At 39.8% G+C, this 24,814-nt stretch overlaps 1 protein-coding gene across 1 annotated transcript in view; it reads left to right on the forward strand.

Annotated features, from left to right (window-relative positions):
- LMLN (leishmanolysin like peptidase) overlaps positions 1-24,814 on the forward strand; it is a 60,636-nt gene that overhangs the window by 15,548 nt on the left and 20,274 nt on the right. The window contains exons 7-12 of the mRNA XM_003358776.4: positions 4,598-4,703; positions 8,020-8,114; positions 13,283-13,400; positions 14,803-14,910; positions 20,306-20,382; positions 22,190-22,300. Coding sequence (XP_003358824.3) covers positions 4,598-4,703; positions 8,020-8,114; positions 13,283-13,400; positions 14,803-14,910; positions 20,306-20,382; positions 22,190-22,300 — 615 coding nt within the window. The remainder of the gene's footprint in view (positions 1-4,597; positions 4,704-8,019; positions 8,115-13,282; positions 13,401-14,802; positions 14,911-20,305; positions 20,383-22,189; positions 22,301-24,814) is intronic.

Raw genomic sequence — 24,814 nt, forward strand, 5'->3', positions numbered from 1 at the left:
TAAAATGAGCGTTATTATAAGTGTTGAGAGTGGGGAAGTTTGCATTTGTCATATGGTCTCCAGTAGTAAGAAACAGCACACTGCCTGGATGGGGGTGGTAGGGGTATCAGGTTATAGGACTGTTATGCGTATGGTAATATAAGTATACCAAGTCCAAATAAAAAGTCTGCTGTCAATAGAATTTTCTTTGGAAGTGATGCATACCTCACTAAGGAAATGATTTGAATTACTGTGCTGAACTGTAAGATATTAAAAAACAACTGTTCAGGAGTTCCCGTCGTGGCGCAGTGGGTAACGAATCCGACTAGGAACCATGAGGTTGCGGGTTCGGTCCCTGCCCTTGCTCAGTGGGTTAATGATCCGGCGTTGCTGTGAGCTGTGGTGTAGGTTGCAGACGCGGCTCGGATCCCGTGTTGCTGTGGCTCTGGCGTAGGCTGGTGGCTACAGCTCCGATTCAACCCCTAGCCTGGGAAACTCCATATGCCACGGGAGCGGCCCAAGAAATAGCAAAAAGACAAAAAAACAAACAAACAAAAAAAAAAACAACTGTTCATATCACTCGGTATGTCCTCCACTTAGGTTGATTATCTGATTATCTCTTAAAAATGTGGAGTTCTTTTTTTTTTTTTTTGGCTGTTCCTGCAGCATGCAAAAGTTCTTGAGCCAGGAATCAAACCTGTGCCACAGCAATGACCCAGCCACTTCAGTGACAATGCCAGATCTTTAACCCACTGTGCCACAAGAGAACTCCAGAGTTCTCTTTTTTATTTACAAAATATTTCAAAAAATTTTTTTCTCAATGAAGCATCCTTGACATAAAGTCATTATATATACAGAAGATGGTCACTCACACTCCAGACAAATCCAATAAAGGCAGTAGAAGTTGCTATGTCTCAGAATAGTTTGTATGTGATAATCTCAAATCTAGGAGAGTTAATGTGACCAATTCATGTGTATATAAGGTCCATTGCTGAATTCCTGAACATTCATCTATCTGTCAGAAGACTATCTGGCTTTGGAGTTCCCGTTGTAGTGCAGCAGAAATGAATCCAACTAGGAACCATGAGGTTGCAGGTTCGATCCCTGGCCTTGCTTAGTGGGTTAGGGATCCACTGTTGCCGTGAGCTATTGTGTAGGTCGCAAACATGGCTTGGATCCCGAGTTGCTGTGACTGTGGTGTAGGCTGGCAGCTATAGCTCCAGTTCAGACCCTAGCTTGGGAACCTCCATATGTCATGGGTGCAGCCCTTTAAAAAAAAAAAAGACTAGGAGTTCCCGTCGTGGCGCAGTGGTTAACGAATCCGAGTAGGAACCATGAGGTTAACCATCCAGCGTTGCCGTGAGCTGCAAAAAAGACTAGTTGGCTTTAAAAAGCTGTTTAGGAGTTCCCATGATGGTGCAGTGGTTAACGAATCCAACTAGGAACCATGAGGTTGCGGGTTCGGTCCCTGCCCTTGCTCAGTGGGTTAACGATCCGGCGTTGCCGTGAGCTGTGGTGTAGGTTGCAGACGTGGCTCGGATCCCGCGTTGCTGTGGCTCTGGCGTAGGCCGGTGGCTACGGCTCCGATTCAACCCCTAGCCTGGGAACCTCCATATGCCGCGGGAGCAGCCCTAAGAAAAAAGGCAAAAAAAAAAAAAAAAAAAAAAAAAAGCTGTTTAACTTCTATTAATATGTAATTAATTTAAGGAAAAACATGAAATTATTAGTAAAACTAAGAATACAAAGGAAACAGTGATATATGCTTCAGAATTATATTGTCAATACTGAAGGTGGTAATTAGGTCAAAATCAGCATCATGGATTATAAGAGCAGTCTGTTAACATGATGCTATGTAATTGTCAATCCATGAAGTCAACTCAGAATTCCTTAGCTTCTGAATGTTGAAAATGCTTTGAGTCAAATATTGACTGTATTGCTCAATGAAAAAGTATTATATGTTTTTGTAGATGTATATGTACTGTTTTTTTAGTAAAAAGATTATATGTATTTAATTTTCCTTTTTCCTGAGAAGATGTCATTAAATTTATAAGTAGTGTCTTGATATTAAGGAAAGAGTGCATTTGAAGTGCTAAGTGAGTAAGTTACTTGAAAAAATGAGATACTTATTAAAAATGCCTTTGGTAAATATACCTTCTAATTGCAGTGCTACAAAATCATGGTTCTTTATCTTAATTTGACCTAAACCATGTGGATTGTGCACATGTACATACACAGTCTCATTTTTATTATACTGTTGAGTGTCAAAAGAACATTGCAGAACGATGTGCATAATATATGTATGATATTGTTTTAAAATGTTATGTACTTGAATGTGCTAAAGAAAAAGTCAGAAATAATTAGGATTATCAGCTATTCCGATTTTCTCTGGAGTACCTTTGTTTTAGCCCTAAAAGTCCCTTATCCTGGGAAGCCCCTTATTCCTGGGTAAACTGGGATGGCTGATCACCCCAAAAATAAAGCACCCAATGTTGATAGCAGTTACCTGTAATGGTGGAATTTAGTTGTGGTAGGTTGTAAAATAGGGAACTTTTACTTTTTTCTTCATACGTTTTTACATTGTTTGGATAGGTACCTTTTTATAATGAGCTTTTTTTATAAAAAATAAAAGACATGTTATAAGTGAACCTTATGTATTACGAACAGAATGGTTTCCCTGGGAAGTAAAGGGAGGGATATAAAATTCCATGTTGATGGAGTTCCCATCGTGGCTCAGTGGTTAATGAATCCGACTAGGAACCATGAGGTTTCGGGTTCGATCCCTGGCCTTGCTCAGTGGGTTAAGGATCCGGCGTTGCCGTGAGCTGTGCTGTAGGTTGCAGACGCGGCTTGGATCCCGCATTGCTGTGACTGTGGTGTAGACCAGCGGCTACAGCTCTGATTCAGCCCCTAGCCTGGGAACCTCCATGTGCTGTGGGAGCGGCCCTAGAAATGGCAAAAAAAAGCCAAAAAAAAAAAAAAAATTCCATGTTGAGATGAGTCTAGATTAGTTCATTTCTCTTCAGTATCTGATAATAAAGAAAGTAAAGTATCTGATTGTCTTTATGGAAGAGAATCCAGCATAAGAGTTGTCACACAGATGAGAATCCCATAGCCCAAAGGTTCATTGCAGTTCATTGCACTGCTCTTGTGTTTCTTTAAACCACTTCAACACTCGGTTCACATTCAATATGAATGACCATCTGAAAGGATAGATGTTAATCAGTTAATTTGGAGCAACTCATACATGTCTTCTCCTACCTGGGGAAGGTTTGGCTTTCTTCTGAGGAGAATTTGATGTTAGAAAAAAGAACAATATCTGTAGTTGCTATTTTTCACTTTTTTTGGTGGAAGTGAAACTTTCCTTAAAAACTGTTATAATCCATTAATTCATTCCATAAATGAGTGCCTAATATGTTGTCAGCAGACCAGATGAACAAAATAGACAACATAGTGTACCTGCTTCATGGAACTTACAAATTACAAAGGGAGGCAGATATTAGTTAAATACAGATACAGCTAGACATGTGATTTCAGGATAGAATAAATACTTTGTAGGAGAAAAAAAGATACTGTAACATAAAAGAGAAGGAAAGTGGGAAACATAATTTACATCAATGGGCAAAGAAGACCTCTTTGAAAAAGTGAAACTTTACGTATAACCTGAAAATTGATAGGCTTTAGCCAAATAAAGAGCTGGAGAAAGAGCGTATGTTAGAAATAGCAGTGTCTACCTGTTGCTGTTAGAGGCCCCTTCAGCGGAAACCATGTTTGAGTATGAGAACTACATTGGAAGGAAAAACAGGCAGAGTTGTTTTATTCTCAGTGTTATAGGAAGTCCCCGACAGGGTTTAAGCCTGACAGTGACATTCATTTTATATTTTAGAGGGCACTATGGCGGTGTTTTGGTGAGTGAATTATATTCATACTTTTCTAAGTGTAAGTCTCTTGTATTCAGAGTTCCTGCTGTGGCACAGTGGGATTGGCGGCATCTCTGTGGCACCAGGGCGCAGCTTGATTTCTGGCCCTGGCACAGTGGGTTAAAGGATCCAGCTTTGCTGTAGCATAAGTTGAAACTGCAGATTGGATATGATCCCTGGCCCAGGAACGCCATATGCCGCAGGGCAACCAAAAAAGAAAAACAATGTATTTGCCTTCAGGCATGAAGAATGCACAACTGTATGTTTTTTACCTAAATAAGGCAAATGAGGAGTTCCTGTTGTGGCTCAGTGGTTAATGAATCCGACTAGGAACCATGAGGTTGTGGGTTCAATCTCTGGCCTCGCTCAGTGGGTTAAGAATCCGGCGTTGCTGTGAGCTGTGGTGTAGGTCGCAGAGGTGGCTCGGATCCTGAGTTGCTATGGCTGCGAAGAAGGCCAGCAGCCATAGCTCCAATTGGACCCCTAGCCTGGGCACTTCCATATGCCACAGTGGCCCTAAAAAAAAAAGACGCCCCCCAGAAAAAGAAAAGATAGTGAAAGTTAGATGTGACAAAATAACATTTGACATTTAGCAAATATTTTTCTGTCTTTTATCACTTTTTGATAGAAAAGTATAGGTTAATATAATCATACGTATTGTCCTTGTATAATATTTAAAAATTCAATGTCTATTTTAACAGGCCAATAGCAGGATATGCTAACCTGTGTCCAAATATGATCTCTACCCAGCCTCAGGAGTTTGTTGGGATGCTGTCCACAGTGAAACATGAGATTATTCATGCCCTGGTAAATTTTGATGTTAACTACTATTCTTTCCTTCCTGCCTTTATTTCCTAATTATACTCTCACCTTGATGTATGTATTAAAATTTAAGATTATGTGGATTCTTAGATTGTGTTCAGTAAAACCTAGTTGATTAGGTCTCTGCCAATAGAGAATTTTTAACGATCAGGGTAGTGGCTAGCTTGAGGTCTACTACCTAAAATAATAAAACTAGTAAATCCATTGGGCAAATAGAAGTTTTGAAAAAGTGATTAAGCTTCTTAAGAAAAAATTTAGTAATTTCTCAGAAGTTCCCTTGTGGCACAGCCAGTTACGGATCTGGGATTGCTGCAGCTGTGGCTCAGGTTCAGTCCCTGGTCCAGGAGCTTTCACATGTTGCAGGTGCAGTGGGAAAAGAAAAAAAAAATTTGCAATTTTTAAAAAATATACTTTCAGGGAGTTCCCGTCATGGCGCAGCGGAAATGAATCCAACTAGGAACCATGAGGTTGCAGTTTTGATCCCTGGCCTTGCTCAGTGGGCTGAGGATCCGGTGTTGCTGTGAGCTGTGGTGTAGGTCACAGACCCAGCTCAGATCTGGAGTTGCTGTGGCTGTGGTGTAGGCCAGCAGCTGCAGCTGGAATTGGACCCCTAGCCTGGAAACCACCATATACCGTGGGTGCAGCCTTAAAAAGCCAAAAAAAAAGATTAAAAAAAAATATATATATATGCTAATTGTAGATTTTATCTCATATATCTTACTTCTAAATTTCTTCCTGGTCTTTTTAGGTTTTCTGAATTTATGTATACTAACTAAATTCACAATTTCTCCTTGCCTTTTTCCATTTGGTCCAAAACAGTAAACTTTTACAGTATGCCTGGGGGATTAATTGAAGTTGCCTAAGACCTAGGAAATGTTTTTCTTAATGTCATTCATGTGTTTAGAAAATAGATGGCAGTAAAATACAGTGATTAAGAGAGAATGAACCACACAGATCTAAGTGCTAATTTCCTTAGCTTTACGTTAAAAATCTATAGGATTGGAGTTTCTATTGTGGCTCAGCAGTAGTGAACCCAACTAGTATCCATGAGGACTCAAGTTTGATCCCTAGCCTTGCTCAGTGGATTAAGGATCCAGCATTGCTGTGAGCTGTGGTGTAGGTTGCAGACATGGCTCGGATCTGGAGTTGCTGTGGCTGTAGTATAGTCTGGCAGCTACAGCTCCAATTCAACCCCTAGCCTTGGAATTTCCATATGCTGCAAGTGCAACCCTTTAAAAAAAAAAAAAATTGAACCTGCTATTGTGGTGAAAGACAAGCATCATTGTTAATACCATTTGAACCTCTAAATTCATAAAAACTGTAGATACTTTATACTTTTTTTTTTTTTTTTGGTCTTTTTTTTTTTTTTGCTATTTCTTGGGCCACTTCCGCGGCATATGGAGGTTCCCAGGCTAGGGGTCTAATTGGAGCTGTAGCCACCGGCCTACGCCAGAGCCACAGCAACGCGGGATCCGAGCCACGTCTGCAACCTACACCACAGCTCACGGCAACGCCGGATCGTTAACCCACTGAGCAAGGGCAGGGACCGAACCCGCAACCTCATGGTTCCTAGTCGGATTCGTTAACCACTGCGCCACGACGGGAACTCCTAGATACTTTATACTTTATTTCATTTTATCCTTTGCTTTTTAGGGCCACACGTACAGCATATGAAGTTCCCAGGCTAGGGGTCGAATTGGAGCTGTAGCTGCTGGCCTAAGCCACAGCCACAGCAACATGGGATCTGAGTCTCATCTGTGATCTACACTACAGCTCAGGGCAGTACCAGATACTTGACCCACTGAGTGAGGCCAGTGATCAAACCCACATTGTCATGAATACCAGTCAGGTTTGTTATTGCTGAGCCACAATGGGAACTGCTATTTTTATTTTTTCATTATTTTTCAAAATTGAAGTATAGGAGTTGCCACTGTGGCACAGCAGAAATGAATCTGACTGGGAATCATGAGGTTGTGGATTTGATCCCTCGCCTCGCTCAGTGGGTTAAGGATCTGATGTTGCTGTGAGCTGTGGTGTAGGTCACAGACGCGGTTCAGATCCTGCATTGCTGTGGCTGTAGGTGTAGCCTAACAGACATAGCTCTGATTTGACCCCTAACCTGGGAACCTCTATATGCTGGGGGTGTGGCCCTAAAAAGCAAAAAAAAAAAAAATTCACATTGTAAAACACAGATTATTTTCACATTACTACCAAAAGAACTACAGGTCACATTTTAATATATGTTTCTAGTTTTTTTCCAAAGTGTACACCCCCCGTACACACACATTTATAGTTTTTTTTTTTTAAGTATAGATTTATACTGAATATGGACTTTGGGATCAAAGACTTTGAATTTTTATGAATGCTCTTAAGAGCATACTCCTACTCTGAACTGTATTGTGTTTTGTTTTGTTTCTTTTTTTTTTTTTTCTTTCTTTCTTTCTTTTCTTTTTTCTTTTTTTTTTTTTTTTGGGCCACACCTGCAGCATATGGAGGTTCCCAGGCTAGGGGTCTAATTGGAGCTGCAGCTGCCAGCCTGCACCTCGGGATCCAAGCCACGTCTGTGGCCTACACCACAGCTCACAGCAACGCCAGATCCTCAATCCACTGAGCAAGGCCGGGGATGGAACCCGCATCTTCATAGATACTATTTGGGTTTGTAATCCATTGAGCTACAATGGGAACTCCCTGAACTGTATTGTTAATTGTCCTCAATAGTAGCATTCTCTGGATGCAACTGTAGATTATATTAATAAATTCATGTGGAAGGACCAGCTGTGATAAACATATCTTTAAAAAAGTACCACTACCAAAGAATGTCTTTGTTATTACTGTTTTTGGTTTAAGTAATTGAATTTAAAATTCATAATATGGGAGTTCCCATTGTGACTCAGCCCATGAAGAACACGAAATAGTCTCTGTGAGGACGCAGGTTCAATCCCTGTCCTCTCTCAGTGGGTTAAGGATCCGGTGTTTCCTTGAGCTGTGTTGTAGGTCACATAGGCCACGTGGATCTGCTGTTGGCTTTGGTGTAGGCCAGCAGCTGCACCTCAGATCTGACCCTTAGCCTGGGAACTTCCATATGCTGCAGGTGTGGCCATAAAAAAAAGAAAAAGAGAATTTATAATATGGAACACTTAATTTCTGTCCAATTCCAATATACATCAAGTTCCTGTAGAAGTATTGGCATGATGCTTTTATGTGGTTATATCAGAGTTCCCTTTTGATAGTGGCATGTTGCAATGTCTATAATCTGACTTGATATTTTTCACTGTAAGATGTTTTGAAATTTTTCTTACAGGGTTTCTCTGCTGGGCTGTTTGCATTCTACCATGATAAAGATGGAAATCCTCTAACTTCAAGATTTGCAGATGGTCTCCCCCCTTTTAATTATAGGTATTTGTTGTTTTTGTTCTTGTTCTTATCTTTTAGGAGGGCGCTGAGACCAGAATCTGAGAATCATAGCATAAGTGCCGTAAATAATATGGCTTTTTGGCTCTAGCCTAAGAAGATTGTGTATCCTATCTTATTAAAACAAGATAGAAAAGGTTGTTTAGTGTCATCTTTCCACTTTACAAATGAACAATTGAGTTGGGAGAAAGCTTAAGTGACTTATCCAAAGAGCCAGGACTCTTCTCGTTAAGCAAAGCTCTTTTCCACCACTCTGTAGCTTACATTACTTTATAGGATAGTCAGGCCATGGGAAAATGTAGATTGGTTCGAGTTTGGTTTATTAATAATTATTGTGTTTACATGGCAATATTTACGTGTTAACTAGTGTTTTATTTAGCACATGATATTAGCAGTGATCTAGAGATTAAGGACCTAAAAGAAATAATACCAAGAAATATTGAAAAAACTTATCAAGAATTTTATGCAAAATACCAGTCACAGAACTATAACCATTTGCATGCATTTATATAAAAAATCAATCTTGGAGTTCCCGTCGTGGCACAGCAGAAACAAATCCAACTAGGAACCATGAGGTTGCTGGTTCGATCCCTGGCCTTGCTCAGTGGAGTAAGGATCCAGCATTGCTGTGGTGTAGGTCGAAGACGCGGCTGGGATCTGATGTTGCTGTGGCTGTGGTGTAGGCCGACAGCTGTAGCTCTGATTCTACCCCTAGCCTGGGAACATCCATAGGCCATGGGTACGGCCCTAAAAGCAGAAACAAAAAAGACATGTACATGAATATTCATTGCAGTTTTTTTGTTTTGTCTTTTTTTTTGTTTTTAGGGCCCTACCTGTGGCATATGAAAGTTCCCAGGCTAGAGGTCGAGTTGGAGCTATGGCTACCAGCCACAGTTACAGCCACAGCAATACAAGATCCAAGCCACATCTGTGACCTACCCCACAGCTCACACCAATGCCGGATCCCTGACCCACTCACTGAGTGAAGCCAGGGATCGAACCGGCATCCTCATGGATTCTAGTTGGATTTGTTTCTGCTGCACCACTTCAGGAATCCTCAGTTTTGTTTTTAATAAGTACAAAATGGAAACCATTCAAAGGTCCATCAATAGAATAATTGGCAAATAAATTGTGATATATTCCTATAATTAAAAACTACAAGGCACTAAAAATGAACACATTATTCCTCTATGTTATAACATGTATGAATACCACAGTTATAGGGTTGAGCAAAAGAAGCCAAAATTCAGTTGTATGGAGTTTAAAAACAGGCAACGAGAAGCTTCTGCTGTGGCACGTTGGTTAAGAATACGACTGCAGGAGTTCCCATTGTGGTGCAGTGGAAACAAATCCAACTGGTATCCATGAGGATGCAGGTTTGATCCCTGCCCTTGCTCAGTGGGTCAAGTGTCTGGTGTTGCTGTGAGCTGTGGTGTAGGTCGAAGATGAGACTTGGATCTGGTGTTGGAATGGCTGTGGCATAGGCCAGTGACCAGTGCCAATTTGACCCCTAGACTGGGAACCTCCATATGCTGTGGGTGTGGCTCTAAAAAGACAACAAAAAAACTTAATTCTCAGAACTCCTTCACTTTATCTTTTTTCTTTTCTTTTTTAGGGCCAGACCTGAGGCATATGGAAGTTCGTGGGCTAGGGGTTAAATCAGAGCTGCACCTGCCGGCCTACACCACAGTCACAGCAGTGTAGGATCTGAGCAGGTTCCTTAACCCACTGAACGAGGCCAAGGACCAAACATGCATCCTCGGAGCTCCCATAGTGGCTCAGTGGTTAATGAATTCAACTAGAAACCATGAGGTTGCAGGTTCAATCCCTGGCCTTGCTCAGTGGGTTGATCCAGCGTTGCTGTGAGCTGTGGCGTAGGTTGTAGACATGGCTCGGATCCGGCGTTGCTATGGCTCTGGCGTAGACCTGCGGCCACGGCTCCAATTTGACCCCTAGCTTGGGAAACTCCATATGCTGAGTGTGTGGCCCTAGAAAAGGCAAAAAGACCAAAAAAAAAAACAAAAACAAAAAACAAAAAAAAAAAAAAACGCGTCTTCACCAACACTATGTTGGTTTTTTGTTGTTGTTTTTTTGTATATTTTACTTTAATAAGTCCAAAGATCTCCATTTAGGTACCTAGAAGTTAATAAATATTAAACCAAGTAATAGAAATTCATAGTGTGGCCCAACAGGATCACCAGTATCTCTGGAGCTCTGGGATACAGGTTCAATTCCTGGCTGGGCATAGTGGGTTAAGGATCTGGCATTGCTGCAGCTGCTCCAGCTCAGATCTAATACCTGGCCTGGAAACTCCATGTGTCATGAGGCAGCCAAAAAATTTAAAAAACAAACAGATAGTAGTTTATTCATCATAATTTTTTTAGAGTTATATATGAAGAAACAAAATTCTAATGTAGAAATAGATGTTTTACTTCCTAGATTGTTTTTGTGTGTTTGGTGGTGATGGGTAAGTCTACGCTTTCCTAAGAATTGTGGTCTTTATGGGAAACACATAAATGGTGAGATAGATGCCATCTACATAGTGATGTAGGTGAGGAGGAGAGAGCTCCTACATACAAGAACCATTGTTAAGCTGATAGTTTGCAGTGCTTTCTTACATTTGGGATATTCCTCTAAAGTAAGAAATCTTGCAACATAAGTGGAGACAATAGAGTGATAAATTCAGGTGTTAGACATAGAAAGAGAAGGATTTGGCCCTAACCTATGTATTTGGAGAAATCATTAATCTTGAAATGTGAATGATGAAAAGGATATTGGAGTTATTAATAAAGTAAAACCTGTTTATTTTCTTGCTGACTTTGTTCACTATGTTTGTTTGTCTTCTCAGGGCCATACCCATGACATACGGAAGTTCCCAGATTAGGGGTCCTATTGGAGCCACAGCTACAGCAGCCACAGCCATAGCAATGCCGGATCTGCGCCATGTCTGTGACCTACACTGCCACTCATGGCAACACTGGATCCTTAACCTGCTGAGCGAGGCCAGGGATGGAATCCATGTCCTCGTGGATACTAGTCGGGTTCATTACCACTGAGCCACACGGAGATCCCCTGTTCACTGTGTTTCAACATTGCTTGCGAAGGAGAAAGAAAAGGAATTAAGAATAACCTCTCTAGGAGTTCCCACTGTAGCACAGTGGATTGAGTACCTGATTGCAGCGACTTGGGTAGCTGTAGAGGCTCTGGTTTGATCCCTGGCCCAGTGCAGTAGGTTAAAGGATCCAGCATTGCTGTAGCTGGGGCAGCATAGGTCACAGCTGTGGCTTGGTTTCAGTCCCTGGCCCGGGAACTTTCATTTGCCATGACTGCAGCCTTAAAAAAAAATGATATATCATTGCAAAAAAATTTTTTTCGTAAAATAATGGTGGGAAAAATAGCCTCTTTATAGTCCGCTTTACTAGTGAGAATGTGAGATTCATGGGTTCAGTGGTAGAATTAATCTAGGAAGAAAGTGATATAGTTATAGGGAAAAATAAAAATTGATGTTCATTAAAATTTTATAAATAAATGTAGCACTTTCATAGTAGTGCTTTTATTTTTGCAAGATAGATTCCACAAAATGAGATTTTTGGTTTTAGTTATCTTTTTATTTCACTTACCATACTTTTGCCATACAGAAAAGTTGTTAAGTTTTATTTTATTAAATTCATCTATTTTTCCTTTATTGCTTAAGGAAGTTTCTTCTGCATTCCAAAAATTGTAATAAATATATTTTTAAAAATTTCTCCTTGTAAATTATTATTTGAATTTTTTATGTGTTTTACCTTTAATCCATTTGGAATTTATTTTTGCTTCATGTATTGGGGTTCTTTTGTAAGATACAGACATGTTGATAATTATTATGTCTTCTTGATGGATTGATCCTTTCTTCATTATCAGATTTCCTTCTTTGTCTCTGATAACAATTTTTGTCTTAGTCTATTTTGTCTGATATTAGTAAAACTGTTTCAGCTCTTTTTTGAGTACTGTTTGCGTGGTATATCTTTTTAATCTTTTTATGTTCAATCTATTTCATCTTTGGATCTAAACTCTGTCTCTTGCAGACATTTAGTTGGATCATATTTTTGTTTTGTTTTGTTTTTGATGCATTCTGCCAGTCAATCTTGCTCTGCTCTGCCTGGCTGCCAGGTTACTGGTTTTCACCATGATTGCGTGTCCTTCGTTTAAAAGGCTGCCACAGAGCTGGAGAGAGTATGTGGGAAACCACACAAAGCTTACTGTTCTTACAGAGATTCATCCATTTTTCTTAAAGAAGTATTTCCTGGATTTCTAGAAGCCTTTGGTTGATTTCCAGAGTTCTAAAAAAAGTTGATGTGACCAATTTTGATTTTTCTCACTGCTTTCATGAAGTGGAGACTTTTCAGAAGTCCTTACTCTGCTATTTTGACTGACATTTATTCAGAATTGTATTATATGGGGCAAAATAGGGATTTAACTTTATTTTTTTCCTGGATGGATAACCAATTTTACAGCGTAGTAATCAGTAAATTATACTTTCCCACTAAATTAAAATGCCACCGTTTTTATTATGTTTTCTTATATACAGTACTTGGATATGTCTCTGCACATATTTTTGTTTTATCTAGTAAATTTTTTGAGAGGAAGTAATTCATTTTCATCTTAGTCAAATATTAACTGTTTGAACTTGAGCAAGTTATTTCATCTCTCTAAGCTTCTCTTTATCTGCGAAATTGTGATGATAACTTCATAGGTATTAGAAAAACCAAATCAGAAACTGCTATCAAATACGTTCTTACTCTTGGTATATAGTAAGCTCAAATAATCTTTTTTTTTTTCTTTTTAAGGCTGCACCTGCAGCATATGGACGTTCCCGGGGTAAGAGTCCACTGGAGCTGCAGGGGCTGGCCTATACCACAGCCACAGCAATAACGGATCCAAGCTGCACCTGCGATCTATGCCACGGCTTTTCACAATGCTGGATCCTTAACCCACTGGGCGAGGCCAGAGATTGAATCTTCATCCTTATGGATACTATGTCTGGTTCTTAACCCACTGAGCCGCAGTGGGAACTCCTCAAATATTTTCATTTCATAATGATTTTCATAAACACTTTTACATGTAAGAGGTGGTGAATTTGCAAAAAGGATTGCTTTTTTATTCTTTAATTGCAGTCTTGGATTATATCAATGGAGTGATAAAGTAGTTCGAAAAGTGGAGAGATTATGGGATGTTCGAGATAATAAGAGAGTTCCTCACACTGTGTATCTGCTGGTAACACCTCGTGTTGTTGTGAGTATTACTGAACTTCATATCTTATGAGCCTCTTTTCATTCATTATGGTCCTTTACTAATCATTATTGTTTTAGAATTTATGATTAAATTGCAAAGCCTATGATAGGAAACCTAATATAAAGGCAGTACGGTAAAGCTACAGGCCAAGAAAAATCTGAGGAAATAGAAATTTGGCGGTGACTCATACCCACTGTTTTAGGTTGTGATACCAGCAATCTGTTGTGATACCTCTTGGGATCACAGGTACTATTTGCATAATTGCTGATCATTTCATTTGGAGTCTGTTCTAGTCAGGCTTCTCCAGAGAAAGAGAACTGACAAGATGTGTTGACAGAGAAAGAGCTGGAGAGATTTACTTTAAGGAATTGGCTCATGTAGTTGTGGAGGTTTAGAAAGTCCACATTGTGATGAGGTAGGCTGGCAAGCTGAAGACTCAGCGAAGAATCGCAGTTTGAGTCCAAAGGCAGTTGGCTGGTGGAATTCTTTCTTGTTCAGGGGTGAAGTCGTTTTTATTCTATGAAGACCTTCAACTGATTGAACCGTTTATGTTATGAAAAGTGACTGACTTAGTCTACCAATTTAGATGTTTAGCTCATCCAAAAACGTTGTCACAGAAACATTCAGAATAATGCTTGATGAAATATCTGGGTACTGTTGGAGTTCCCATCGTGGCTCAGTGGTTAACGAATCTGACTAGGAACCATGAAGTTGTGGGTTTGATCACTGGCCTTGCTCAGTGGGTTAAGGATCTGGCGTTGCTGTGAGCTGTGGTGGAGGCCGTCAGCTACAGCTTTGATTAGGCCCCTAGCCTGGGGACCTCCATATGCTGCAGGAGCAGCCCTAGAAAAGGCAAAAAGACAAAAAAAAAAAAGGAAAAAAAAAAAAATCTGGGCACTGTGGCCCAGCCAACTTGAACATAAAATTAATCATCACATCCGTTCTCCTTTCCCCCTTCCTTGACTTCTGAACTTTTGCACTGCTCTTGGTTATTTCCCATCCACGGAGATCTCTACCTGAAGGACAAACAAAACCAAATGAATAAAATTGTTTTCAAATGAACAACTTATTTTTCTTACAAAGGCTATGTCCATAATAAGGGGAATTTACACTTGCATTAAAATCATTGTTGACACAAAAGTTGCTAATGGCAATCATAGTATATAACTTCTTTGAAATATATATGACTTAAAGGAAATAGTAGTTTAATAGCAAAGAAAAGTGTGACTGTCAAAATATTTTATTCAATTATATTAAAAACCACATTTTTAAAAGACATTGTCTCTTCTCACCAAAATGATTCTTTAATGGTTATTTTATAACATCCCGTGTGATAAAGAGTTTGCCATTAAGTTATTTTACTTTTTGTCAAGTTTATTTATTTTTTTCTTCTGATTCTTAGGATGAAGCACGAAAACATTTTAACTGTCCAATCCTGGAGGGAATGGAACTTGAAAATCAAGGTGGTATGGGCACTGAGCTCAACCATTGGGAAAAGCGGTTATTAGAGGTCAGTTTATTTTAAGATTTTACTAGACAAGTTTTCTCTTTATTAAAAGAAATTTATTTTATTTTATTTTATTTTTGCTTTTTAGGGCTGCACCTAAGACATTTGGAAGTTCCCGGACTAGAGGGTCGAATCAGAGCTGCAGCTGGTAGCCTATGTCACAGCAACACGGGATCTGAGCCGGGTCTGTGACCTACACCACAGTTCACTGCAACACCGGATCCTTAACCCACTGAGCAAGGCCAGGGATCAAACCCACATCCTCATGGATCCTAGTCGGGTTTGTTTCCACTGTGCCACAACAGAAATCCCAACAAAAGGAATTCTTACTTGACTTATTCAAACATGTAATAGGTTATAAAGTAAAAAAATCAAAGCCCCTTTTCAGAGTTCCTCTGTGGTACAGTAGATTAAGAATTCAACAATAGCAGCGTGGGTCAATGCAGAGGTGCACATTTGCTCCCTGCCCCGGGGCAGTGGGTTAAAGGATCCAGCATTGCCACAGCTCCGGCTTAGATTTCAGTCCCTGGCCTGGGAATTTCCACATGCCATGGATGTGGCCATAAAAAAAGAAAAAGTCCCTTTTCTCATTTTGCTCTCCAGAACCACTTTCCAGATGTAATCACTATTTACATTTTTAAAAATATCCTTAAATCACTATTTAAGTTTTTTTTAATATCAGAGATGTTAGGTAGGTAGATAAACAGATACACTAACATAGTTTTTTTTTAAATAGATTCATACATTTTTGCAACTTTTTTCACTTAATGATATGTCTTAGACATCTTTCCAAGGAAATATAGGTACTTCTGCTGTGATACAATGTATGCTTTCCTAAGAAAACTCATTCTTTGGAGTTCCCGTCGTGGCTCAGTGGTTAACGAATCCAACTAGGAACCATGAGGTTGCGGGTTTGATCCCTGGCCTCGCTCAGTGGGTTGAGGATCCATCATTGCCGTGAGCTGTGGTGTAGGTCGCAGACTCGGCTCTGATCCCTCGTTGCTGTGGTTGTGGCGTAGACCAGCGGCTACGGCTCCCATTCGACCCCTAGCCTGGGAACCTCCATATGCCGCGGGAGCGGCCCAAGAGATTGCAAAAAAGAAAAAAAAAACAAAAACAAAAACAAAAAAAACCTCATTCTTCAAAATCAAACACCAAAAATAACAAGGCTTGTGGGAAACACAAATACCAGGGTATTAACAAAAACAATGTCATAATAAAAGTACTAGCTCAGTTTAAAAAGACATATTTCCGATAAATAAACTCCTATATTTATTCTAGTATTTCTTTACCTTATACAACAGCAAAATGCAATGGTAGATAGACAGGAGACTATAAATCTGAATAATGGGGCAAGAGTAAAAACTACAGAGGTTAGAGAACCATGCAGCAAGCAGATCTAAGACAGCCTCTGGCCATACTGAGCCAGTTGGAAGGATGTAGAGCGAACAGGCATGCTACACAGCAAAGCATTCCTCTGCTGCTGTGTCCGGCTGTCTTAGTATACTTTGTCTTTAGCTGGTTCTGCTCCATTGCACCAAACATTAAAATCCAGGGAGAAATCTTTATGAACAAACATGATTCCATCTTATACTGACGTCATTCCCTTGTTTACCAGTCTCTCAGGAGCTCACTCGCTTTGCAGAAATACATGCACTAGGAGAATACTGTCTACTTGTATCTGCTTATTTTTTAATAGCTACTTAGTATTATGTGGATATCACAACAGTCCCTTGTTAATGACAGCTATGTTTTACATTTTTTATCTTAAAAATGTTGTAATGAGCAGTTTATATCTGCAGTACCTTACACAAGCGGCATTCCTGTAGGTATTCTTATGTTCAGCTAAACAATTGAACTCGTAAGACCTAAACAGCTGACACTGAAAAAACTAATATTAGAATGATACAGGAAAGAAAGTACAGCATGCCAGCAAAGCAGAGTCAGGCATTTCTCTTGTGTTCTATACGGTAGTGTATGGGCTATCATCTGTGCTTCTCTCCCACTCCCTCAAGCTCCAATACCATAAGCACAAAACCTTAACAGAGGGGTGCAAGAACCAGCCTGGCTTAAAAATATTATGTCCCAAATAAGAACTAATATCTTGTAGTTCCCACTGTGACTCAGGATAACGAACCTGACTAGTATCCATGAGGATGCGGGTTCAGTCGCTGCCCTTTGCCCTCGCTCAGTGGGTTAAGGATCCTGCATTGCTGTGAGCTGTGATGTAGGTCACAGATGCGGCTTGGATCTGGTATTGCTGTGGCTGTGGCCTAGGCTATCAGCTGCAGCTCTGATTTGACCTCCTAGCCTGGGAACTTCCGTATGCCACAGGTGCGGCCCTAAAGAAACAAAAAGAACTAGTATCTTTGTAAACAATTTCATAGACATAACTTCCAGATGCCTGTAAGTGACAATAGCCATAAGAGTCACTGCTCACAGAGAAGTTCCAAACTGTGGCTTACTAACAGGTATTCATGTTCATTTACTGTAATCCCAAGTCCAGGGGTATATCAGGTGTCCTTAAATCCTGTTGCCTGGTAATATGGTTGACATTCCACCTTTGTTAGATTTCCAGGGAAGCAGAACTAAAAAGTTAACCTAAGGTCAAATTTGTTTACGTAGAAAGAGGAAGGATAAATCTCTGGAAATGAAATTTCTGGGTCAGAGAGTATGGAGATATATGTATGTATATAAATTACACACACACACACACATGTAATTTTTAAAGCTCTGTCTAGATAATTAAATAGTTTCAGTTTACATATATCATGATCCAGGTTAGAAAAATTATGAAAACAGTGAAATTAATGCTTGTGTTGACCATTATTATCTAGGTGACCACAAAGTAACAGTGATAGAAACTTAAGTAATTAGAAGTTTGGGATTAACATATACACACTACCATATATAAAATTGATAATAATCAAGGGCTTACTGCAGAGCACAGGGAACTCTACTCAATACTCTGTAATAACCTACATGGGAGAAGAATCTGAAAGAATAGATACTACGTATATGTATAGTGGAGTCATTTTGCTGTATACTTGCAACTCTGTAATAACCTACATGGGAGAAGAATCTGAAAGAATAGATACTACATATATGTATAACGGAATCATTTTGCTGTATACCTGCAACTAACATCACAGGTCTGTGGTGGCCCAGTGGGTTAAGGATCTGGCACCATCACTGCTGTGGCTCAGAGCACTGCTGTGGTGCAGGTTTGATCCCTAGCCTGGAAACTTCTGCTTGCCATGGGTGTGGTCAAAAATATAAATAAAATAACATTTTAAAAAGGAGGAGTTCCCTTGTGGCACAGTGGGTTAAGGATCCAGCATTGTCACAGCTGTGGTACAAGTTTGATCCCTAGCCCAGAACCTCTGCATGCCATGGGCAGAGCGGAAAAAAAAATTTTTTTAAAGAAAATATATGCATTTGTTCAAGGTGTAAATAAAAAAAAAAAACTTAAGGAAGACATGTATACTTACTTCTCACATGTGAATTTCAGTTTCTTTGTTTTCCTTAAGCAGTTTTTTTAAGTGATTCCCTTAGAAAGATGTAGAGTGGCCAGAAATGAAAATTTATTTACTTTTCAATGAAAGACTTGAGAGTAGTAATTTTATTAATTTCATAACTGCTGTCTTTCTCTGAAATAACTCTGTGTCCTTGAACTCTTTTTTTAAAAGATGATATTAAAATACTTGAGGAATTCCCTGGTGGCTCAGTGGGTTGACAATCCACCTTGTCACTGGTGTGGCCTGGGTTCAGTCCCTGGCCTGGAAATTTCCACATGCCATAAGTGCAGCCAAAAAAGAAAAGAAATGAAATATAAAAATACTTGATAGAGTTCTGTGGTGCAGCAGGTTCAGTCCCTGGCCCAGGAACTTTGCATATCATGGGTGTGGCCAAAATGATTTAATTAACTAATTAATTAAATAATTGGGATGACCATTCAGTGTTCGACATAAAGATTAGAAAAATAATCAGAGCTTCCCAAAAATAAAATATGCTTCCTTAAGAGACAGTGAGTTCTGGAGTTCCCGTTGTGGCGCAGTGGTTTACGAATCCGACTAGGAACCATGAGGTTGCGGGTTCGGTCCCTGCCCTTGCTCAGTGGGTTAACAATCCGGCGTTGCCCTGAGCTGTGGTGTAGGTTGCAGACGCGGCTCGGATCCTGCGTTGCTGTGGCTCTGGCATAGGCCAGTGGCTACAGCTCCGATTCAATCCCTAGCCTGGGAACCTCCATATGCTGCGGGAGCGGCCCAAGAAATAGCAACAACAACAACAAAAGACAAAAAAAAAAAAAAAAAGAGAGACAGTGAGTTCTTACCATCAGGTGACCTCTTGGTAGGAATTTTATCATATGATTTAAGACAATGTGTAGATAGGAGTTCCCGTTGTGCCCCAGTGGAAACATATCTGACTAGAATCCATGAGGATGCAGGTTCAATCCCTGGCCTCGATCAGTGGGTTGAGGATCCACCATTGCCTTGAGCTGTGGTGTAGGTTACAGATGCAGCTTGGATCTGATGTTGCTGTGGCTGAGATGTAGACCAGTGGCTATAGCTCCGATTTGACCCCTAGTCTGAGAACTTCCTTATGCCCCAGGTGTGGCCCTAAAAGGACAAAACAAAAAAAAGGCAATGTGTAGATAGCCAATCTTGATATTTTGAGTCCCTCATGCAGCTCCTTTGATCCTATGATTCTGTAATATTTGTTTTGCATATTAATATGTGTTTTTGTGATCACAAAGTATAAAGTGTTGGTTGTAAAAGAATTTTCTTTGTAATTCAGACAAGTATTCCTCCTCCCCCTCCCCCAATTATCTGGGTATTTGTCTCAACTACCCAGTGGGTTAAGGGTCACATACACGGCTCAGATCCTGCTTTGCTGTGGCTGTGGCATAGACTGGCAGCTGCAGTTCTGATTCAGCCACTAGCCTGGGAACTTCCATATGCTGCAGGTGCGGCCCTAAAAAGCAAAAAAATTAAGTATATATATAAATAAAATGTTTTGTCAGCTTCTCACACTTTCAACTTTTTTTTTTTTTTTTTTTTGGCTTTTGTCTTTTGAAGGCCACACCCGTGGCAAATGGAGTTTCCCAGGCTAGGGGTCGAATCAGAGCTGTAGCTGCTGGCCTATACCACAGCCACAGCAATGTCAGATCCAAGCTGTGTCTGCGACCTACACCACAGCTCATGGCAATGCCAGATCCTTAACTCACTGAGGGAGGCCAGGGATCGAACCTGTGTCTTCACGGATGCTAGTCAGATTCATTTCTGCTGAGCCACGAGAGGAACTCCCAACATTTTAAATATATATTAAGTAATCATGGAAATAATTGGGAATTACAGAGAGTCCAACCTTCTAATTAAAATCTGTTGGTGATTTTCAGAATGAAGCCATGACTGGGTCTCACACTCAAAACCGAGTCCTCTCTCGAATCACTCTGGCGTTAATGGAGGACACTGGGTAAGACAGATGTGAGAATTTTATATGAATCATTTATTAAAATGAAATGAATGTTAAGATTACTATTGAGATGGAATTCCTCGGTGACACAGTGTGTTAAGGATCCAGCATTGTCACTGCTGTTTTTGAGTTGCTGCTATGGCACAGGTTTGATCCCTAGCCCAGGAACCACTGTATGCTCTGGGTGCAGCCAGGGGGAAAAAAAAAAAAGATACTATTAAGATGAAATGAATATTAGCTAAGAAAATCTGACATTTTACACTGAAGTGAAATATACCTATTTTTCAAATTTTGTGCCATTAGGTGTCCATTACCTATACCAACTCCATTCATTCATTCATTCAATAAATGTTTGAGATCCTGAGGTATAGTAATGAATAGAACAAAATCCTTGGCATTATAAGATTTATTTTTTTCGTAAGTAGAGTTCATGCTAATATGAAGGAAAATCTAATATAAACAACTTTTTAAATTGTAAACGAGGTTGGTTATGTATAGATTCCTGGCTTTTAAAGCAGTAGAACTGTCTCATAAAGCAGTAGAACACTGTTTCAGTTTCTGGGCCGGGGTCGAACCTATGCCAAAGCAGTGACAACAGAAAAACTCTTTAGTTTTTCTTTTCTAAAACTGATAAAAGTCGGTTTTCTGCCTTTGATTTTGTCAGGAAAGTAAATCAAGGTGATTTTTTCTGGAACCAGAACTTTTTTTTTTTGGCTGTGCCTGCATCATGTTAAGTTCCTGGGCCAGGAATCAAACCTGTGCCACAGCAGTGATCCAAGCAGCTACAGTGACAGTGCCAGGTCCTTAACCTGCTAGGCCACCAGGGAACTCCAAAATTAGAACATTTTAATAGTATTCTTTTGTCTTATTATAGTAGCACAATATTTAGTCATAAGCAGGGTCTGTATTGACAGACCATCACAAATTTAGGGAAGCAAGAAACTAGGGCCAGATGGATCAGATTAGGTAAAGGCTAGCCAACTATAATTCTACTTTCCTTGCTTAGTTTACTCCCTTCTCTCTTTTCTCTCATTCACTTTCTGTTTCTTTGCCGTTTTTCCCCTTGTCTCACACCTCTAAACATTTTCTGCTCTGTGATTTCTATCATCTTTGAAAACTACAATGGGAACATGGTTTGGTTTTTTTTGTTTTTGTTTTTGTTTTTTCCCAAATATAAAGCACCCTCAAGTACTCACATTTCCCTCAAGACTGAAGTTCCCCAAGATTGGGTTGTGATGATCTTTCTACACCTATAAATGTAATAAAATTCATTGGGTACTAACATTTAAAAAAATTAAAAAGGAGTTCCCGTCGTGGCACAGTGGTTAACGAATCCGACTAGGAACCATGAGGTTGCGGGTTCGGTCCCTGCCCTTGCTCAGTGGGTTAACGATCCGGCATTGCCGTGAGCTGTGGTGTAGGTTGCAGACGCGGCTTGGATCTTGCGTTGCTGTGGCTCTGGCATAGGCCAGTGGCTACAGCTCCGATTCAACCCCTGGCCTGGGAACCTCCATATGCTGCGGGAGCGGCCCAAGAAATAGCAACAACAACAACAAAAGACAAAAGACAAAAAGACAAAAATAAATAAATAAATTAATTAATTAAAAAATTTTTAAAAGACTGAAGTTCCCCAGTCCCTGAAGCAGTGGTCCTGTGCAACAAGGGTTTTGTGACTAAATGCTCATCTGTTCACCAGAATCCTTTTTGAGGTCCTAGTTTGCTCATTGTTGAAATTAGTAATTGATGTGCTGGAGTTGTTTTTTAAATGACAATAGTATAAAGTGCTTTGTTTGGATTATTTCCACAGCTGGTACAAAGCTAATTACAGCATGGCTGAGAGGTTGGACTGGGGCCGAGGAATGGGCTGTGACTTTGTCAGGAGGAGCTGTAAATTCTGGATTGATCAGCAAAGACAAAAGTAAGGATGCATTTTCCCACATAACGTCTTTGATAACACAGTCTAGTTCTGATTTTCTTCTCTATCTGCAGCCTAAGATATTCCTATTTTCAAAATGTGGTCTAAACAGTTTAATTTCAAAAGGTGTAGAAAATTGTCTTTCGGAGTTCCCATCATGGTGCAGTGCATAACGAATCCGACTAGGAACCATGAGGTTTCGGGTTCGATCCCTGGTCTCGCTCAGTGGGTTAAGGATCTGGCATTGCCGTGAGCTGTGTTGCAGGTCGCAGACATGGCTGGGATCCCGCATTGCTGTGGCTGTGGTGTAGGCCAGCGGCTACAGCTCCGATTAGACCCCTAGCCTGGGAACTCCATTTGCTTCGGGAACGGCCCTAGAAAAGGTAAAAAAGACAAAAAAATAAAATTAAATAAATAAATAAGTAAAAAAGAAAACTGTCTTTGGTGCTTTGTGATAATATCCTAATTAAGTAGCCAGTGTTGTTTTAAAACATATACCAAAAGTGTTGTTTTAAAAACATATACCAAAAGAATGTTTTAAAACATAAGTATCTGTTTTAAAACATATACCAAAAGAATCTACAGTATGAGAGTAGAGCTATAAAACATTTCTTTAGCTTATAATTCATAAATATATATATTGCAAAATTTTTGCATAGTCTAGCATTCTTTATTGTTGTCTTCAAGGAATGTACTCATAAATATAGATGCAACTGTTGATTCAGTATCAAAAAAGTATACAGGTTCTTTTGTATAGTGGTTCGCTAATCTGGATGCGTAACATAATTACCTAGCAAGCTTTTTAAAACACATGGTCTCCAATGTTGGGGAGAATACACATATGAGTTTATATATTTATGAATGTATATATTTTTAAACCTGTTAAGGTAATTATAGATTCACATACAGTTGTTAAAATATGGAGATCCCATGTACACTTTATCCAGTTTCCTTGATTGGTCACATCTTGTAAAACTCTAATACAATATCACAGCTGGGATATTCATATTGATACTGTCTCATGTGGATCACCATAGGGATCTCTCCAGTTATCCTTTGGTAGCCACACCCACTTCCCTCCCAACCCATCCCCTCCGTAACCCTTGGAAACTACCAATCTGTTCTCCATTTCTGTAATTTTGTCATTTTAAGAATGTTATATAAATGGACTCATACTGTATATAACCTCTAGGGATTGGGACTTTTTTTTTTTTTTGTCTTTTTAGGTCCACATCCACCTCATATGGAGGTTCCCAGGTTAGGGGTCAAATCAGCTGTAGTTGCCAGCCTGTGCCACAGCTACAGCAACACAAGATCCAAGCCATGTCTGTGACCTACACCACAGCTCATGGCAACACCGGATCCTTAAACCACTGAGCAAGGCCAGGGATCAAACCTGTGTCCTCATGGATACTAGTCAGATTTGTTTCCACTGAGCCACAATCTGAACTCCAACCTTTAGGGATTGTTTTTTTTTTTCCTACTCAGCATAATTTCCTGAGGAGTCATCCACTTGTTGGGTATATCAATGGTTCGTGCATTCTTTTTTTTTTTTTTTCTTTTTCTTGTTTTTTTTAGGGCCACACCCAAGACATATGGAATCTCCAGACTAGATGTTGAATTGGAGCTGCACTTGCCAGCTTATACCAGAGTCTTGGCAACATCAGATCCGAGCCACATCTGGACCTATGCCACAGCTTGCAGCAACACGAGATCCTTAACCCACTGAGTGAGGTCAGGGATCGAACCTGCATCCTCATGGATACTAGTCAGGTTCTTAACCTGCTGTGCCACAATGGGAATTCTAACAGTTTGCTTGTTCTTATAGCTGAATAGTATTCCGTGGTATGGATATACCACAGTTTGTTTAACCATTCACATGTTGACATCTGGGTTGTTTCCAGTTTTTGGCTATTATGAATACAGCTGCTATAAACTTTCATGCACAGGTTTTTGTGTGAACATAAACTTTCATTTTTCCAGGATAAGTGCCTAGAAGTACAGTCACTGTGTCATATGTTAGTTGCACATTTAGTTTCGTAAGAAACTGCCAAACTCTTTTCCAAGTAGCTATGCCATTTTGTATTCCAACAAGCAATGTATGAATGATAGTTTCTTTACATCCTCACCAGCATTTGGTATTGTCAGTATTTTTTATTTTAGCTCTTCTGAAAGGTAGTTGAGATATCTCATTGTGATTTTAATTTGCGTTTCCCTAATGGCTGGTGATGTTGAAAATCTTTTCATGTACTTATTTGCTATCTGCATATCCTCTTTGGTTAGATGTCTCTTCATGTCTTAAGCCAATACAAGTTTTAATCCTCTTAATAGGGTTTTTGTAGAGCAAAAGTTTTTAATTTTGATGAAATTCCGGTTATCAGTTTGTTCTTTTATGAGTCATAACAATGCCTGGTTCCTGTCTTCAAACATTCTAATTGAATTGGTATGAGATACAAAGTGGGCATGGATATTTTAAAAAATCTCTCTAGGAGTCCCCATCATGGCTCAGCAGAAACA

This window comes from Sus scrofa, chromosome 13 (assembly GCF_000003025.6).
Source record: "Sus scrofa isolate TJ Tabasco breed Duroc chromosome 13, Sscrofa11.1, whole genome shotgun sequence".
NCBI lineage: Eukaryota > Metazoa > Chordata > Mammalia > Artiodactyla > Suidae > Sus > Sus scrofa.